The 20193-nt window shown below is 43.3% G+C and overlaps 1 protein-coding gene across 1 annotated transcript in view; it reads right to left on the minus strand.

The window, feature by feature from the left end:
- LOC136479392 (uncharacterized) overlaps positions 1-20193 on the minus strand; it is a 36668-nt gene that overhangs the window by 14189 nt on the left and 2286 nt on the right. The window contains exon 2 of the mRNA XM_066477270.1: positions 19233-19273. Within this exon, the coding sequence (XP_066333367.1) occupies positions 19233-19273 (41 nt within the window). The remainder of the gene's footprint in view (positions 1-19232; positions 19274-20193) is intronic.

Below are 20193 nucleotides of genomic sequence, written 5' to 3' on the forward strand. Positions count from 1 at the left end.
TCCTCCAACCTCTGGAGCCATTGTGCCTCTTCTTCCTTCTTTCTCTGGCGACTTCTATAGGAAGGTCTGTCCTGAGGGAATCCATGCTCCCACGAGACACTTCCTTTGCCTCTAGTTCGGCCACCATGTTCAATAGTCCCGATGGCGTATGTCAGCTCATCCTTCTCTCTGTTGGGCCTGAACGCACCACTAGCAGTAGCTCTCTGAGCATAAAACAATCTTTCTGCTGCTTCTTGTAGTCTTGCGCCATAAACACACTTCCCTGTCTCCTGGTCTAGTGTTCCCCCATGAGCAAAAAACCAATTCTTTGCACGTTCTCCCCACTCAAGTGATTCTGGTCTGATACCCTTGGCAAGAAGGTCTGCTTCCATTTTGTTCCACTTCTTAATGGCAGTCGGGTAGCCACCTGATCCCAAGGTATGGTGGTATGTCTTCTGTTGGGCATTACGTTGGTTCTTTATCACCCGACTCACACCCTCTTCCGAAGTCTTGTACTGTACAAACTCATCCCAATAGGGCCTCTGCTTTGAGATCGAGCCTGGGACAGTAAAATCTGGTGCTATGTTCTTCTTGACATACGTCGTGTATAGGTGTTTCTTCCAAGTCTGAAACTGGGTGGCCATCTTCTTCATTGCCCAATCCCTAACTCGCTCCTTCAATTCATCACCATCTATTATATCATCATAACCATCTGTTTGGAGTGTGAAATGTACCAAGACATCATTCCAAATTAATGCCTTGTCACGATCAGAGATAAAACTGATATGAGGAGCATTGGTCTTCTTCTTCCATTCACGGGTACTAATCGGGAGCCGGTCCCATACAAGGTAACCACAGTGGTGCACAAATTTCATTTTATTTGCCCCCCCCCCGGTTCTCCTGTATCCACATTGAACTCCGAGATGATGAAGCGACCCTCCAATGGCTTTTTGGGACCTCGAACATTTTTACTCTTCGTTGTAGTTGTTGATGTCGATCCAGAGGGCTACAAAACATAAACATTATTTTTAATGTCATGAGCACACATAAGACATATGATAATATATATAGCTAATAATAAAAAATATATACTTGGCCAATATGTTGTTGCTCATTTTGTTCAAGAGCTAAGTACTGACTCCCGTCATCTGTATCTTCTTGCACGTTATTTTTAGCACCATCATCGCCGGCAACTTGAGTGCTAGTGTTGATCAAATTCATCATCAACTCCTCCTCATCCATATTTCTCGGGTCGGCCATCTAGCTTCAAAAAAAAACCAATATATAGTACGTCAAATCTTTGCTTATTACATGCAGAAAATCTACGAACAATATGCATTATTAAATCTTGCCCCTCGGTCACGGACGCAATTCGCCACACTAGGACGAACTACGTCGGTACTAGGGCGAATTAGGGCTATACATAAACGGCCGAGGGCAAATTGCGTCGGTGACTAGGGCGAACCACGTCGGTGACATCAACAGCGCGGTTCGCCCTGGTGTGATTGTTTAGCATTAACGATAACGATAATATGAATGTTGATCAACTAGGCCACGAGAAAGGGCGGTGTGACAAGAGTGGTGGTGCTCCACTCCGCCGTATATATGTCTGTACACATGGGTGAACGAGGGCGGCGGTGCTCCGCTGTATACATAGAAACGCATGGACGAAATGCATATGAATACAAATGACGTATATATACGTGTCGGCGCGGTGGCCGGTGTGCTGACGACGATGACGTGAGGCGGGCCGGCGTGCTGACGACGACAACGACGTGAGGCGGGCCGGGGCGGTGTCGGTGCATGATTGTCTGTAGCCATGCATGCAAGTCCAACCAAAACTGCTAACATTATCACATGTGATATTTTTGATAAACTAAAAAACGCTTAGTTTACAAACTGGGTATCAAAATTGAGTTCCTATTTGACCATTATATATCCTACAACAAATCCTTCAAAAAAAAAGACCCTACATGAATATATTTGGATAAAATTTTGTTAACAAACATTGATCTATGAAGATAGAAAAAATTCTTCTATTGAAACTGCATCTTGGAATAATGGCATATCATATAGTGATGAATATATGGCGGTTGATGGGCTGGATCATTTTCAGCTTTAGTGACAACGACAATGGTTGCCATCCTGAGGAGTTTGTAATGAAAGTTCATTAGCGGATGGTTCGTAGCGTTGTTTCCAAATAATATATAGCGTGTTTATTATACAAGCCATGGATTTACATCGATCTAATTAATTTCTAAAGTAATTTCATTGGTGGTCCTTAATTAAACTTGTCATGAGTTCAGGTCCCAGTGATCTTAAAATGTATTTTTGTACCATAAAATGCAGTTTTTGACACTCTAATTAAACTTGCTAATTTATCCATATAATATCCAAATATTCAAAACTTGCGTTAAGATATGTTTTTTATTTAAAATCATTTAGAGTTCCAAATATTCATTTTTAGTTCCTAGATTTTGTGATTCAAAATTTGGAATTTTCAATCGACCTCGAGCGTTGACATGGCTTACACCAAAGTTGTAGTTTTCGACGTGATCTATAACTCGGCAGTGGAGGGCTCGGACGAATGTACAAAGAGATCGACGAATATATCACCTCGATCGAGCTCGGCAGTGTGGAGGGCCTCGGGCGCGGTGGGGCAACGTGCGGTGGAGGCCAGCCTCGGGCGCGGAGGAGGGTGCGGTGGAGGGCCACGGGTGCGCGCGGAGGAGGGGCACGGGCGCGCGCGGTGGAGGCCGCACGAGGAAGAAGAGGGTGGCGTCGGTGTCACGGAAGGCGAATGGACGCGGCGCGAGGAAGAAGAGGGCGGCGGTGTTCGACGAGAAAGAAGACGAGCGGATCGATCTGCGCCAGGCGCTGGAGGTTATATACCAGAGAGAATTACTCCCGGTTCCAGCCACCAACCGGGAGTAAAAACCCTTTACTCCCGGTGCGTATTACCAACCAGGAGTAAAGGTACCTTTACTCCCGGTGTGTGTTACGAACCGGGAGTAAAGGTATACCTTTACTCCCGGTTGGTAACACGCACTGCAGTTTCGTGGCCCGCCAAAAAAACCCTTTACTCCCGGTGCGTGTTACCAACCGGGAGTAAAGTTACTCCCGGTTGGTAACACGCACCGGGAGTAAAGGGTTTTTTTGGCGGGCCACGAAACTGCAGCCCACCTTTACTCCCGGGTGGGCTTCCCACCCGGGAGTAAAGGTGGCCTGCAGTTTCGTTTCCCGCCTGTTTTAAGCAATAGTCTTGTTAAATACAATAGAAATGCAATAGTTTTTGTTAAATACATAGTAAATTAAATAAAAGGCATAAAATTATTTTGTTAAAAATATGAATTTTCTTTTTGTTTATTGCACATAGGAAAAATCTATAACCTAACTTTTTTTATTTTTTGTTAGAATTATAAAACATAATGTAACTAATATTTATTATTTTGTTAATGCAAAAATGTAGTGTTTAATTAAAATTATTAAAACTATTGGTTTTGGACAGGAAATTTGTTTTCACATCATTTTAACATTAATATTTTAATTTTTCATCACTCAGTATCCTAATTTACCTTTTTGAGAGAGAAATCCCACCAAATCAAACATTGATTTAATTTGAAACATGACATAATAAACATCTGAATTCACAATTATTACATAATATCTCAAACACACACTATATTAAATCACTATATCATCAAGTGGGCACAGCAGTGAACTTCTTCTTTATGTATGTCCCTTGGTTATGATCGCTTCGTAACCATGGAGTGTCCTCATCATTTACCAAGATGCTAGGGTCTTTGTTCACTTTGAAGGGTGGAATTCGGTCATCCTTTTCATATTCTTCTGACATGTCCGACTTGTCCTCAATTCCCACGATGACTCTTTTCCCTGAAAGAACTATGTGGCGCTTTGGCTCTTTGGTTGAGTCATTATCGTTTTTCCCTCTTTTTGGTTTGGTAGACATATCATTGACATAGAACACCTGATTCACATCCTTGGCAAGGACGAATGGTTCGTCTTTGTACCCAATATTACTAAGGTCTACTGTTGTCATTCCATACTTGTTGTCTACTGTTACCCCGCCTCCGGTCACCTTGACCCATTGGCACTTGAACAATGAGATCTTCAAAGTAGGTGCATATTCTAGTTCCCATATTTCCTTCTGGGCGAGCACGGTTGTGAACATATTTCTTCAGGACTCCCATGAATCTCTCTAAGGGGAACATGTTGTGTAGGAACACAGGACCGAGAGTAAAAATCTCCTTGACTAGGTGAACTAGGAGGTGTGTCATAATATCAAAGAAGGAAGGAGGGAACACCAACTCAAAGCTGACGATACATTGAACCACATCATTCTGTAGTTTAGCTAGATCAGTTGGATCAATTGCCTTCTGAGAAATTGCATTGAGGAATGCACATAGCTTCATGGTGGCTAGACATACATTTGGAGGTAGAATTCCTCTTAATGCAACTGGAAGTAATTGCGTCATGAGAACGTGACAGTCATGGGACTTTAAGTTATAGAATTTCTTCTCTGGCACATTTATAATACCCTTTATATTCGAGGAGAATCCAGATGGTACCTTGATGTTGTTTAAGCATTCAAACATGATTTCCTTCTCCTCTTTGCTTAGAGTGTAGCTAGCAGGACGTAAGTAATGGCGTCCATCATCTGTCTTCTCTGGATGCAGGTTGTCTCTTTCTCTCAAACAACGCAGGTCCTGTCGTGCTTCAAATGTGTCCTTAGGCTTTCCATACACACCCATAAAGCCTAGCAGGTTCACATAAAGATTCTTCGTCAGGTGCATCACGTCGATCGAGCTACGGACCTCCAGGACTTGCCAATAGGGTAGGTCCCAAAATATGGACTTTTTCTTCCACATGGGTGCGTGACCGTTAGCGTCTTTCAGAATAGGTTGGCTTCCATGTCCTTTTCCAAAGACGACTTTCACATCATTGACCATATCGAGTACATCCTCACCGGTTTGGTTGCGAGGCTTGGTCAGGTGGTCTGCCTTCCCTTTAAAATGCTTACCTTTCTTTCTTACGGGGTGATTTGCAGGAAGAAATCGACGATGGCCAAGGTACACGACCTTTCGACATTTTTTCAAGAATACACCTCTAATATGACCGAAGCAGTGTGTGCATGCATTATATCCCTTGTTTGACTGTCCTGAAAGATTACTTAGAGCAGACCAATCATTGATTGTTACGAACAACAATGCTCGCAGATCAAAGTGTTCCTGTTTGTACTCATCCCACACACGTACACCTTCTTTATTCCACAAAATGAGAAGTTCGTCAATAAGTGGTCTTAGGTACACATCGATGTCATTGCCAGGTTGCTTCGGGCCTTGGATGAGCACAGGCATCATAATGAACTTCCGCTTCATGCATAACCAAGGAGGAATGTTGTAGATACTTAGAGTAACAGGCCAAGTGCTATGACTACTGTTCTGCTCTCCAAAAGGATTGATACCATCTGTACTTAAAGGAAACCTTAAGTTTCTTGCGTCATTTGCAAACTCTGGGAATTCTCTGTCGATTGCTCTCCACTAGGACCTATCAGTAGGGTGTCTCAACATATTGTCTACCTTACGGTCTTCTTTGTGCCATCGTAACAATTTTACATGTTCTTTGTTTCTGAACAGACGTTTCAAGCGTGGTATTATAGGAGCATACCACATAACCTTGGCAGGGATTTTCTTACATGGACGTTCGCCCTCAACATCACCAGGGTCATCTCGCCTGATCTTATACCGCGACGCATGGCATACCGGGCATGCATCCAATTTCTTGTACTCTTTGCCACGGTATAGGATGCAGTCATTAGGACATGCATGTATCTTCTCTATTTCTAGCCCCATAGGACAGACAACTTGTTTTGCTTCGTAGGTAGTGGCGGGCAATTCATTGTACTTCGGAAGCATCTTTTTTTGGATTTTTAGTAACTCTCCAAATCCCTTATCAGATACACCATTCTTTGCCTTCCATTATAGCAATTCTAGTGTGGTTCCCAACTTTTTCTGCCCTGCATCACAAGTTGGGTACAACCATTTCTTGTGATCTTCTAGCATCCGCTCGAACTTGATCTTCTCCTTTTCACTTTCACATTCTCTTTGTGCATCATGAATGACCTGACAAAGATCATCAGCCGGCTCATCTTCTACGGCTACCTCTTCTTCAGCTTCTCCCATTGCAGTATCATTAAAGCACGCACCATCAGGAATAATATCATTGTCGTCCCATTGTTCTTCTTCACCTTCTTCCATTACAACACCGGTTTCTCCGTGCTTTGTCCAACAAATATAGTTTGGCATGAAACCCGACTTGAACAAGTGTGAATGAAGAGTCCTTGAGCAAGGATATTCCACCGTATTCTTACATATGGCACATGGGCAGCACATGAAACCGTCGCGTTTGTTTGCCTCGGCCGCACGTAACAAAGAATGCACGCCGTCAATGAACTCTTGGGAGCGGCGATCAGCATTATACATCCAATGACGGCTCATCTGCATTACATGACATAAATATCATATTAAAACCTAGATCATAATTAATTATTTATACAACATGCGTGCCACCACAAAAGATACAAATTTATGAAAGCATCGCTACAATGTAGACAATCCCAACTACCACTAAAAGAACTAAAGCTAAAATACATTTCAGGAGCACAAGGATTTCGCGACCAATCTCAACTAAAACAGACAGATCCCCCGATTGTGCAACATCTTTGGGCTTCTTCGGCTGGATCACTGCCTCATTAGCCGCCGTATCTGCCTGTTGTGCAAGATATTTTTGCACGAGTTCAACATACTCTTCCTCCCAGTAGAAGCCTGAACATCGTCCACTGCCATCCCACTGAAATTAAAACAAAAAATTAGAACTTTAATCACAACCATCATGAAAATAGGTATAAACTAACCATAATCATTAAATACGATAAAATAACTCACATTGCGATCCGGACACTTGTAGAAGATACGATCATTGTTGGGACCCTCCTTCTTCACTCGGTACTCCATCACAATCTTCGTCTCATCACGACACTTGCTGCATGGAATGAGAGGAAGGCCCGGCCTAAGTCGCTTTGAAAACCCATGAGAGGCCGAGGACCCGGAAGCAGTTGCCATCTACTCTCTATACTCATTTTTTAATACACTATAAATTTCTCCTTTTATAAACAAATAAAATTAACAAACTATAAAATTATCTAGCTCCTCCTTGATGTCCGTTACCGCTCGGCAGAGAACATGCTCGCCGAAATGAACACGGTCCACTAGTTCAACTAGTACGGATTTTCTATAATTTTCTAACTATTTTCTAAGTTTTTCATTTCATAAAAAGTTAAAATAAAAAGTACGGTGATTGACAGACTACTGCGACGATATCGGGACATGTGAATAAATAACCATCCATACTAGTTGAACTTGCTTACGTGATCATCTCGGCGAGCATTTCTCCACCGGACGGCACCGTACTTGGTCAAGGAAGAGCTCCGATTCTACGAGGAAGGGAACACGGTCTCCCACGACCGTTGTCGCTCTCCCTCGTAGAATCAAAGCTCCTCCTTGATGTCTGTTACCGCTCGACAGAGAACATGCTTGCCGAGCTGAACACGGTCCGCAAGTTCAACTAGTACGGATTTTCTATAATTTTCTAACTATTTTCTAAGTTTTTATTTATATATACTACGTTTAGGTACGGTGATTGACAGACTACTGCGACGATATCGGGACATGTGAATAAATAACCATCCGTACTAGTTGACCTTGCTTATGTGATCAGCTCGGCGAGCATTTCTCCACCGGACGACACCGTACTTGGTCAAAGAAGAGCTCCGATTCTACGAGGAAGGGAACACGGTCTTCCACGACCGTTGTCGCTCTCCCTCGTAGAATCAAAGCTCCTCCTTGACGTCCGTTACCGCTCGGCAGAGAACATCCTTGCCGACCTGAACACAGTCCGCAAGTTCAACTAGTAAGGATTTGCTATAATTTTCTAACTATTTTCTAACTTTATATTTATATATACTTTAACCTTCTTTCATGTAAATATGCAAGCTTGAAGTGATTTTGAGCTCAAATTGCTTACAAATGAAAAAAAACCACAATAAAGAACCATAAATATATATAGTGAACAAAATGGCATACGAAAATGGTAAAAAATGAGAGTATGAGATTGGTAACCTTTACAACTGAAGAATCGACGGAGGAATCGAAGAAATCGATGGAGGAATCGAAGAATGGATGGAGGAACAATGGAGGGAGGGAGGAAGCAAGAACACTACTGCAGTGAGCTTCAAAATGTGCTGAGCTCGGGCTCGGGGAGGAAGGAGGAGGCGGCCGATTTATAAAGGGAGAACATTTAGTCCCGGTTGATGGATCCAACCGGGACTAAAGGTAACTTTCCAACCCCGGGCGCAGCCACGGCCCGGGAGTAGACCTTTACTCCCGGTTGGAGCCACCAACCGGGAGTAAAAGTATACCTTTAGTCCCGGTTGGTGGCTCCAACCGGGACTAAAGGTCCCTGCCACCTCTGTCTGGCGCAGTAGCCGTTGGGCAGGGACCTTTAGTCCCGGTTGGATCCACCAACCGGGACTAAAGGTATCTCTAGTCCCGGGCGCAAAAAATCCCGGGACTAGAGTCCATTTTGGCTGAGGATCAAAGGTCTGTTCTCTACTAGTGTCTCTAATCTCAAACTGGGCCCAACGGTCCAGTTGGGCCTTTGATCAACGCCCTGATCGGGGGCGTCCAACCCACTATGGCTGGAGGACCCCTGTCACACTACGCAATAAATAGAGGTGGGGGCCGATGGCTCTGATCACAAGGTTTGCTTGAGCTGAGCTCCCCACCGACAAACCCTAACCCGATCTAGAGGGGCGCAGCCAGTGATAGAAAGCCACCAGCCGTGCCGCCATCGGACCGCGTCACCGCCACCACTGCACTGCGCCGCCACCGATCTTCACCACCGGTCGCCACCGCCGCCACCGTCTTCACCGACCATCGCTGCCCTCGCGCAGACACCGACGCAATGGCCATGGCAGACACCTCTGGATCAAAGGCCTACGATAGTTGGTAACCTAGCACTACTCCTCCCTCTATTGTCTGTCTAGTTCATGTAAGAGGACATGCTATTCATTTACAAGAAGTACCCGGCTAGATCTATGACCATGTGATATTAATAGATTTTAACAATGGTACCAGAGTCGGGTTACCAGTGTAGATCTAGTATGGGGTAGAGAATTGAAAAGAAAGAGATTAGATCCGTTCGGATATGAGAAGAGAAGAGGGTCACCGAACCCTAACCCTAATCGAGTGAAAAGAACTCGAATCCGAGCCCAAACCCATGAAGAACAGCACGGGGAAGATAAACAGTGAAACCCTAACCTAAAACCTAACCAAACCCTAATCCCCAAATCAGACAAATCCGATAAGAAAAGAAAGGAAAAATCAAAGAAAGAGAAGGGGAAAAAGGGGAAGACCCCTACCTCGCCGTGCACCGCGCTGCTGCCTCGTTGGCGCGCGAGAAGAAGCCGCCGCTACCGCTAGGGCACGGCACCCACCGGCGCGGCTGCTGCGAGGCCTCTGGCGTAGGGCGCTGCGGCCAGGCCGCTCGACGGTGGCAGTGCTCACCCGCTGGGGAGCGCGCACGCCGGCGAGGGGGCCGGCGACGATGCCATGGCTCTGCCATCATCGTTCGCTCTCGCTCGGTATCGACGCAGCGCTGAGAGAGCGAAGAGAGAGAGGCCGAGAGTGAAGAATGAGTTAGGGTTTCGAGGGAGGACGCCGCATCACCATTTTGATCGGTCGATTTCACCGCACAATTGTCGGATCAGAATGGATGGCACTGGTTGATCAGGCCAACTTGCAGCCCAGGCAGGCGAGCGCGCCGCGTGGCTTTTGCTAGCCCAGGCCCACGTTGCGGCCTGGGTGTGGGCAGCGTGGGCGTAGAGGAGACAGGCCGGGCCGCTTTCTTGGTCGGGCCAAAGGAACAATATTGATTTTATTTTTCCAGAAACTTTATGATACATATTTGATGAATTTCAATTGAATTTTAATGTCCAACTCTGCACAATTTTGATCCAATGACAATTTTGTTCAGAGAAAAGTACAGAACTATAAAGTTTCTGGAAAAATAATAATGAGAATATTTACGTTTTCCGCTGCGTATTTAAAGTTGTTATTTTCATTATTAAATTCGAACCAACGGGAGAATTTAATTTTGAAAAATGGGTATGTTTTTAGTTTATTATAATATTGTTATTATTCTGACAATGTTGATTAATGGCAATATTATGATGTTATTTATGAGTTTTATCATGCACTAATTCTATTTCTGCCCAACGGTAATGTAGAATTAGTGTAGAGGACAATTATATGTTTTAATTTTGACCAACATTGAAACTAAGGCATGCAATTGTTATTATTATGTTTATGTTCTCACTCTATATGAATTGTGTTTTTAGGCGGATACAACTTGATGGGTTGTATCAAAGAGATCCCCACTCTCAAAGGTGACAACTACATGGAGTGGAAGAAAAAGATTGACCTGGCCTTCATCTTGGCTGAGGTGGACTGGGTAGTTACCTCACCGTGTCCCACTGAGCCTGTGGCACCGGTGAGGGAGACAAACGAGGCTGATGCCGCTTGGGCAACTAGAGAGAGGGATTTTGAATCCCAAAAGATGTCCTATCACCTTGAGCTTAGGAAGTGGGTCACTACCAATAAGAAATGTTTGGCTGTGATAAAGAACATGATTAGGCCTGCAATTGTGGGCTTAATCCTAGAGTGTGACACCGTCACCGAGTACCTCGATAGAATAAAGAGTCAGTTCACTGGCTCTTTAAAGACATATGCTACCCAGCTGATAAAGCAACTGGTGACAGAGAGGTACTCTGGAAATGGTGGCATTAGAGAGCACATACTAAGGATGAGCAATTTGGCATCCAAGCTAAAACCAATGGATCTGGCTCTCAAGGAAGAGTTCCTTATCCATCTGATTTTTGCTTCCTTGTCAAAGGAATTTGACACTTTTGTTGTCAACTACAACATATAGCCCGAGAAGTGGGACTTAGAGAGGCTCATGGCTATGTGTGTGCAAGAGGAGGAGAGAATAAAAGCTGCCAATGGTGGCACTATCAATTATGTGAAAGACAACAAGAAAAAGAATAATAATGTTAACTCCTCCTCAAAGACAAAGGGAAAGGGTCCCATGCTGCATCAGCCTCAGCAGAACAAGTTCATAGTAGAGAAAGACCAGTGTCTCTATTGCAAGAAGACGGGACATTATAAGAAAGAATGTCCTGATTACTTAAAGATGATCATGACAAAGAAATGTGAGAACATTATTACGTTCATAAATGAATCCCTATATGTACAGTATTCAAAATCTACTTGGTGGATTGACTTAGGTGCAACTATTCATATTGCTAATTCTTTACAGGGATTTCATTCGACGAGGACTACGCAAAGAAGAGAAAGACATGTTAAAGTTGCAAATGGAATCCGATCAGATGTTGAAGCCGTTGGCGATCTTTCTCTAGAGCTTGCTAATGGTTTCACACTTTTACTTAGAGATGTATTTTATGTTCCCTCCCTATAGAGAAACTTGATTAGTGTTTCATGCTTGGACAATGATGGATATGATTGCCATTTTGGAAATGGCAAATGTAAGATAACATTTAATAATGCATGTGTTGGTCTTGCTATCTTACAAAATGAGCATTATTTGTTATCACTACATGATGATATGAATGTTGTATGCGATGATGGGAACGCTGCATGCGACAATAAGAATGTATCCTCGTCTGTGGATGTAAACAGAAAACGAAAGAGAACTCATGATGCGTTATCGAAATTATGGCACTATCGTTTAGGCCATATTTTGAGGGGGAATAGAAAGACTAGTTAAGAATGATATTCTTCCTCCATTAGAGTTCTCAGATTTAGAACAATACAGAGAATGCAAAAAAGGAAAGCATGTAAAGAAAATTAAGAAAGATGCCAAACGAAGCGTAGGAATTTTACAGATTATTCACATAGACATCTGTGGTCTGTTTCCTACAAAGAGTGTGGATGGTTATGATTCATTCATAACATTCACAAATGATTACTCCCATTATGGCTACATTTATCCAATCAAAGAAAGAATAGAAGCATTGGATAAATTTAAGATATTTAAGGCATAAGTTGAAAACCAATACAATTTAAAGATTAAGATAGTCAGGTCCGACCATGGAGGGTGTACTATGGTTGGCATACCCCATATGACCAAGTTCCTGGACCTATTGCAAGGTTCTTACAGGAGAATAGCATAGTAGCTCAGTATTCTACACCGGGCAAACCTTAGTAGAATGGAGTAGCTGAAAGACGCAATCGTACCCTGATGGATATGGTGCGCAATATGATAAGTTACTCCACCTTACCGTTGAGCCTGTGGATGGAGGCGTTAAAAACCGCCATTCATATTCTCAATAGAGTACCAAGTAAGTCGGTGCCCAAAACACCGTATGAGTTGTGGACAGGAAGAGTACCCTCACTAACCACTTACGTGTGTGGGGGAGACCTGCTGAGGCTAAAGTATTTAACCCAAACATTGGGAAGCTAGATCCCAAAATAGTAAGTTTCCATTTCATTGGCTACCTAGAAAAGTCAAAAGGTTTTCATTTCTACTGTCCAAATAGACATACAAAGTTTGTGGAAACGAGACACACTATCTTTCTAGAGGATAAAATGATGAGAGGGAGCATGGTAGCTCGAGAAATTGACCTTAAAGAGAAGTGGGTGTATGCGCTCACTTCGATGATTCATGAGCTATTTTTCTCACTACCAGTTGTCGCTGCACTGACAGTGCAAGATACTATGGTGCCAGCACCTATTGTTATTCCACCTATGGCAACAATGAATGACAATGAGGAACCTATTCTTCAGGATCCTGTAGAACCAATTGCCACACATGAGGGGGAGCAACAAAAGCCTCAAACAGAAAATGTACCAAATGTGGAGGCCCCTAGAAGGTCTCAAAGAGTTAAAAAATCAGTTATTCCTGCTGACTATGAAGTATACAACACTAAGAAATTTCAAATGGAGGATGATCCCACCTCATTTGAAGTAGTGATGAGAAGTGATCATTCATCAAAGTGGCTTGAAGCCATGGAAGATGAAATGAAATCTATGAATGTCAATAAAGTTTGGGACTTGAAAATAATTTCTAAAGGAGCCAAAACAGTAGACTGTAAATGGGTCTACAAAACAAAACTTGACTCTCAAGGGAATATAGAGAGATATAAAGCGTGACTTGTGGTAAAAGGCTTTACGCAAAGAGAAAGCATTGATTACAATGAGACCTTTTCTCCAGTCTCATATAAGGATTTCTTCAGAATCATAATGGCATTAGTGGAACATTACTATTTAGAATTACATCAGATGGATGTAAAGACGGCATTTCTCAATGGGGACTTGGAGGAAAATGTTTACATGGCACAACCAAAAGGTTTTATCATGGAAGAAAAAGAACGAATGGGATGCCGCCTAAAGAAATCTATTTATGGATTAAAACAAGCTTCAAGACAGTGGTACTTGAAGTTTGATCAGACAATAAGGAATTTTGGGTTTAAAGAGAATACAGAGGACAATTGTGTCTATGCAAAGTTTAAGAATAAAAAGTTTATCTTCCTTACCCTGTATGTGGATGATATCTTACTTGCTAGTAGTGATGTCAGTCTACTACTATAGACAAAGAAGTTTTTGTCCTCAAAATTTGATATGAAAGATCTTGGTGAAGCTTCGTTCGTTCTAGGGATCGAGATTCACCGAGATAGAAGTAAAGGGGTATTAGGACTGTCACAAAAGGCATATATAGAAAAGATCTTAAAGAAATTCAGTATGTACAAATGTAGTCCCTCACCTGCTCCTATAGTCAAGGGCGATAGATATGGGGATTTTCAATGCCCTAGGAACCAATATGAGATCGATCAAATGAAAACGGTTCAATATGCTTCAGCTGTCGGAAGCTTGCAATATGCTCAAGTATGTATGCGCCCTGACTTGGCATTTGTTACTGGGTTACTTGGCAGATTCCAAAGCAATCCTGGAATAGAACACTGGAAATTGGTAAAGAAAGTCTTGCGTTATTTGCAATGAATGAAAAACCTCATGATGGCGTATAGAAGATCATATTCACTCCATATAGTGGGATATTCTGATTTTGACTATGCGGGAGATGATAGAAAATCCACGTCTGGATATGTATTCACTCTCGCAGGGGGAGCTATTTTATGGAAAAGCTCAAAGCAAACTGTCACTACATCGTCCACAATGTATGTCGAGTTTGTAGTGTGTTATGAGACAACGAGGCAGGTGAACTGGCTAAAGAAGTTCATACCCGGTTTGAAGGTGGTTGACGACATCTATAGACCACTTAAGTTATATTGCGATAATAATCCGGCAGTATAGTATGCTCACAACAATAAGTCAAGTGGTGTTGTCAAACATATTGACATAAAGTATTATGTTGTGAAAGATAAAGTCCGGGATCATGTCATAAGTCTTGAGCATATAAGTACCGAAAAGATGCTTGCGGATCCGCTTACAAAAGACTTACTACCCAACGTGTTCAGAGAATATGTAGCCGCCATGGGTTTAAGGAAAAGCTTATAATTCCTGGACAAAAGAAGGCCCAAAGTTAAGTATCTATTTCAGAACAGAGTGGTGTGTTGTAGCTATTAAATCTATCGACAATTGATTGTGACGATGAAACATGCTTTATGCACTAATCTATAATGGAATGAACAAAAGTAAATGATATGAAATTGAAAGATGGTAGGAGATCAAGAGGGAGATTGTTAGATTGATCTCTAATCCTAAACTGGGCCCAACAGCCCAGTTGGGCCTTTGATCAGCGCCCTGATCGACGACGCCCAGCCCACTATGGCTGGAGGGCCCCTGTCACACTGCGCAATAAATAGAGGTGGGGGTCGGCAGCTCTAATCACGAGGTTCGCCTGAGCCGAGCTCCCCACCGACAAACCCTAACCCGATCTAGAGGGGGGGCAGCCAGTGACGGAGAGCCACCAGCTACGCTGCCACCGGTCTTCACCACTGGTCGCCATCGCCGACACCGCCTTCACCGACCGTCACTGCCCTCGTGCAGACACCGACGTAACGCCCATGGTAGACGCCTCTGGATCGAATGCCTATGATGGTCGGTAACCTAGCACTACTCCTCCCTCTATTCTCTGTCTAGTTCATGTACTAAGACATGCTAGTTATTTACAAGAAGTACCTGGCTAGATCTATGACCATGTGATATTAATAGATTTTAACTAGGGATGAAAACGGTACGGATATTTTCCGACCGTATACGAAATCGAATTTGTTTAGAGGAGTTGAGATCTGTCCGTATTCGAGTCCGGATATCCAACATCCGATACCGTATCTGTATCCGAATACTCAAATCGCATATTTATGATGTCGATATCCAATCATATCATATCCGACATAGTTGACACTATCTGTATTCAAATCCGAATCCGGACAGAAATATGAAAACAAATATGATATCGGTGATATCCGTCCGTATCCGATCCGTTTTCATCCCTAATTTTAACAGCTTTGTGTTCTCGAAACTCAAGTACACAAAGCAAGGGTAGAAAGTTGGTAGAAAGTTTGAAGAGTACTCTTGGTTTTTATTGTTCTTTTGCTGTAAGTACTGCAGGTCGCAGTGGCGGCTTGGGCATCTTCAATAATAAAACAAGAGTGGAAATTTTACTGTATTCCCAGTACCATATTGATGCAATCATCACGGAGAACGGGGAAGACCCTTGGCGGCTCAGGCCGCGTTTAGTTCCAAAATTTTTTGGCTTTTGGCTACTGTAGTACTTTCGTTTGTATTTGGCAAAAATTGTCTAATTATGGACTATTTAGGCTTAAAAGATTCGTCTCGCCAATTATAGGCAAACTGTGCAATTAGTTATTCTTTTTACCTACATTTAATGCTCTATGCATGTGCCGTAAGATTTGATGTGACGAAAAATCTTAAAAATTTTTGGTTTTTGGCTTGCATCTAAACGGGGCCTCACTTGTGTGTACGGTGAAGCTCAGTTGGGGGAACGACACAGGACGTGGGACATGATTAAATCAATCATGGCCACATCACAGTTGCCATGGCTATGCATCGGAGACTTTAATGAAGTCATCCATAGGAAGGAACATGTGGGCGTGCAGGAGAGGAGTTTTGCCCAAATTGCGGGATTCTGCGAGATGGTGGATGTCTGTGGCTTCCATGATTTGGGCTTCGTTGGTCGCGAGTGGACCTTTGAGAAAAAGTTGTTAGGGGGTCCTGGTGCCGGGTGCGCCTTGACAGGGCCCTTGCAACGACGGAGTGGTGCTCTAGATTCCAGCAAGCTGAGGTACAACACCTGACGGCTGCAGCATCAGATCATGGCCCGATTCTTCTGAGATGGCGCCATGTTCAGGCGCAGAACAGAAGGAGGAGACGAAAGAATTTTAAGTACGAGCTTATGAGGAAAACTCATGAGGGGTTCCCTTCTTTGATTGCCGAGACTTTGGCAGCAATGCGGAAGGGCGAGGACACTAGTGGAGTTGCATGAGAAGATGTCCGCAGTTGCTGGAAGGCTAGGCGAGTGGGGAGTTGAGTCCTTCGGCCATGTTCAGGAGGCGGGTTGGCCCATCGTATGTCGAGACCAAGGTCGTTGAGAGGATTCTGGAGCTCAATTATAGAGAGCAGATTATGTGGAAACATCGATCTCGGATTACATGGCTAGCTGAAGGAGATAAAAATACTCTTTTCTTTCATTTGCGGGCGAGTCATCGCAGGAAGAGGAATTTTATTTCTTCTTTAAAAAAGTCTGATGGAGAGGTGGCAAAGGATGAAGGTGAGATGGCCGAACTAACGTCGGGTTTTTACAGAGATCTCTATTGTTCGGAGGGGACGGAGGATATGGACACCCTTCTCGCAGTGGTACCGAGGAAAGTGGTAGAGGAAATGAAAGCCAAGCTGGACGCCTCCTATTTGAAGGAGGAGATCAAGACAGCGCTTTTTCAAATGTTTCCAACGAAGGCGCCCGGGCCGGATGGTTTTCCTGCTCATTTGTTTTTCGACGGCACTAGGATTTGTGCGGCGAGGAGGTGTGTGTTGTGGTTTTGTTTGTGTTGGAAGGGGAGCTTGTCCTTCAAAGTGACAAAGGATTCATCGTGTGCCTTTCCCTAATGAAACACCACCCCTTTCTTCGTCAACTCATGCAACGGGACAACAATGGTGCTGAAATCTTTGATGAAGCGGCGGTAGAATCCTGCAAGACCAAGAAAACTCCTCGCCTGTGTGACGGTTTGGGAAACAGCCAGCTCTTTATGGCTTTAATTTTCATCTCGTCCACCTCAATTCCCTGTGGAGTGACAACATAGCCAAAAAAAGACACTCGATCCGTGCAAAAGATACACTTCTCAAGGTTATCAAATAAACGTGCATCAAGTAAAGCATTAAAAACAGCACATAAGTAATCCATATGTTCATCAAAAGACTTGCAATAAATCAATATATCATCAAAGTAAATTACCACAAAACAACCAATAAAAGCTCTCAAAATCTCATTCATTAAGCGCATGAAAGTGCTAGGTGCATTGGTCAAACCAAAAGACATTACTAACCACTCATACAACCCGAATTTGGTTTTAAACACAGTTTTTCATTCATCTCCAAGTTTCATTCTAATTTGATGGTAGCCACTTCGCAAGTCAATCTTGGTAAAAATTATAGAACCACACAACTCATCAAGCATGTCGTCTAGCCTAGAAATAGGATGACGATATCGAATAGTAATATTATTGATGGCTCTACAATCAATACACATACGCCAAGTTCCATCTTTCTTAGGAACCAAAAGTATAGGAACGGCACAAGGACTAAGGCTTTCACGTACATACCCGTGGTCCAAAAGGTCTTGGACTTGCCGCTGAATTTCCTTAGTCTCCTCAGAATTGGTTCGATAGGCAGCACGGTTAGGTAGGGTTGCTCCCGAAATCAAGTCGATTTAATGCTCTATCCCTCTCATAGGTGGCAGCCCCGGGGGTATCTTAGCTAGAAAATGTCCTCATACTCCTGCAAAAGGTTAGTGACAGCAGGAGGCGCCGAGCTAACAATATCATCAAACAAAAACATAGCTCGTTTGCATATCAAAGCATAGCAAATATCATCATCAGAAATTTCAGCAAAGTCACATTTTGTTGCAAGCATAACACCACCCTTCAATTTAATCCTCTCAGCCTTAGAAATAGATGTAGACTTATCCTTTTTAGGTGAGAGAATAGAATTAGCAAATTACTGATTTTTAGATTGAACATCATTCAAGCTAGCAGCGCGTTCTCTATCAGCTTGTATAATTTGAGTAGGGGTCAAAGGCACCAAAGTAATTTTCTTTCCTTTATGCACAAAGGTGTATTTATTACTTCTTCCATGGTGTGTAGCATCATTATCATGTTCCCAAGGATGACCCAATAAGAGTGAACAAGCTTGTATAGGTACCACATCACAATCAACAGAATCAGCATAAGAACCAATAAAAAATGAAACTCTACAAGTTTGTGTTACATTTACTTTTCCAGAATCATTTAGCCACTAAACATGGTATGGACATGGGTGTGGACGTGTGGTCAAACCAAGCTTCTTGACCAAATCAGAACTTACCAAATTATTGCAGCTACCTCCATCAATAATGACACGTGCTCGACGGTCGCTGATGACGAAGAAAATCTAGAAGAAGTTATGGCGTTGTAGCTTCTCAGGTTGCTGGACTTGTGAGCTGAGCACCCGTTGTACAATGATGCTCCTATAGACCGTCGTGGCCTTGTCACCAAGGACTTCGCCGTCCTCCTTATCTGCATCTTGATCTTCTTCATCCTTAATGTCAGAGGTGCTGATGTAACCATCTTCTATAGCAATATATGCCCACTATCTTGGACAGTCCTTCTGCATATGGCCAATGCCATGGTAGCGGTGGCACTGAATGCCCGAAGTGCGTCCTATCGATGCAACAGATGAGGCACTCTTGGTAGGCACCTGCAAAGAATTTTTACCTAAATCTGAAGGTCGTGCGGGAGGTGCCTTAGGTGTAGCGGTAACTCCAGAGGCCGTTGGTCGCTTGCTCGCTGGTGGGGGCACCCAAAAAGTGGTTGGCTTGGTCAGCCCTGAAGATGGTGCCTAGCGTGGCGTGTATGTGGTGCTAACCTTGCTCTTGCTCTGTTGTTCACGCCCCTTCAATTCCTTTTCTGCAAGCATAGCAAACTGAAACAACTGGTTGATATTGTTAAATTCTTTATAATCAATAATGTCCTGAATCTCGCGCCTCAAACCCGAATAGAAACAACAAATGGAATCTTCGTTCCCCTCCACAACACTACAACGCATCAATCCTTTTTAGAGCTCACCATAGTAATCCTGTACAGATTTCTCTCCTTGTTCTAAACACATCAATTTCTTACGCAAGTCTCTATGATAAGGAGGAACAAAATGATCATGCAAAGCTATCTTAAGTTCTTCCCACGTACAAGGTAAAATATCCTGTGCAGCTAGCCCATTCCACTAAATAATGGCAAAATCCTTAAACTCACTAGTAGCTTATCGAACTCTATGATGCTCAGGCACAAGGTGAGCACTAAACGTTTGTTCTACCATCATCTCCCAATCAAGATATCCCTCAGCATCATAATGACCCAAAAAATGGTATTGTGAACTTAATCTTAGCATAAGGATCATCGGGCACACGATGATTATTACCTTGATGGTGGTGGACACCTCCCATACCTGTTGTGTTGCGGGGAAGACGTCGTCGTAATCTTGCTTGTTGGAAGACTGCTCGATCTATGTTCCCACTAGCATCATGCGTCGTGTCTTCTAGAAAGAGGCCATCAGTGTTGTTGTCGGAGATGTCGTTATTGCCCGCCATAAAGGTTTCTAACTCAGTAACCTTGTCGGTTAGCGTGGAAATTCGTTTGTCCAATCTCTCCATGTTGTTGCCACTGTTGAGTTCAATGAGTACGTCAGTGATGGCCTTCCTGACGATCTCATTCATCCTTTTTTGGGCATCCTCTACAACAGCTTGCAGTTGCTCTTGGCTAACACACTCGTTGAAACCCTTAGGATTGTTATCTCCAGTCTGATCTCCTGCCATTGTAAACACAAAAAACAG

Source organism: Miscanthus floridulus, chromosome 9 (genome assembly GCF_019320115.1).
Source record: "Miscanthus floridulus cultivar M001 chromosome 9, ASM1932011v1, whole genome shotgun sequence".
NCBI classification, from domain to species: Eukaryota; Viridiplantae; Streptophyta; class Magnoliopsida; order Poales; family Poaceae; genus Miscanthus; species Miscanthus floridulus.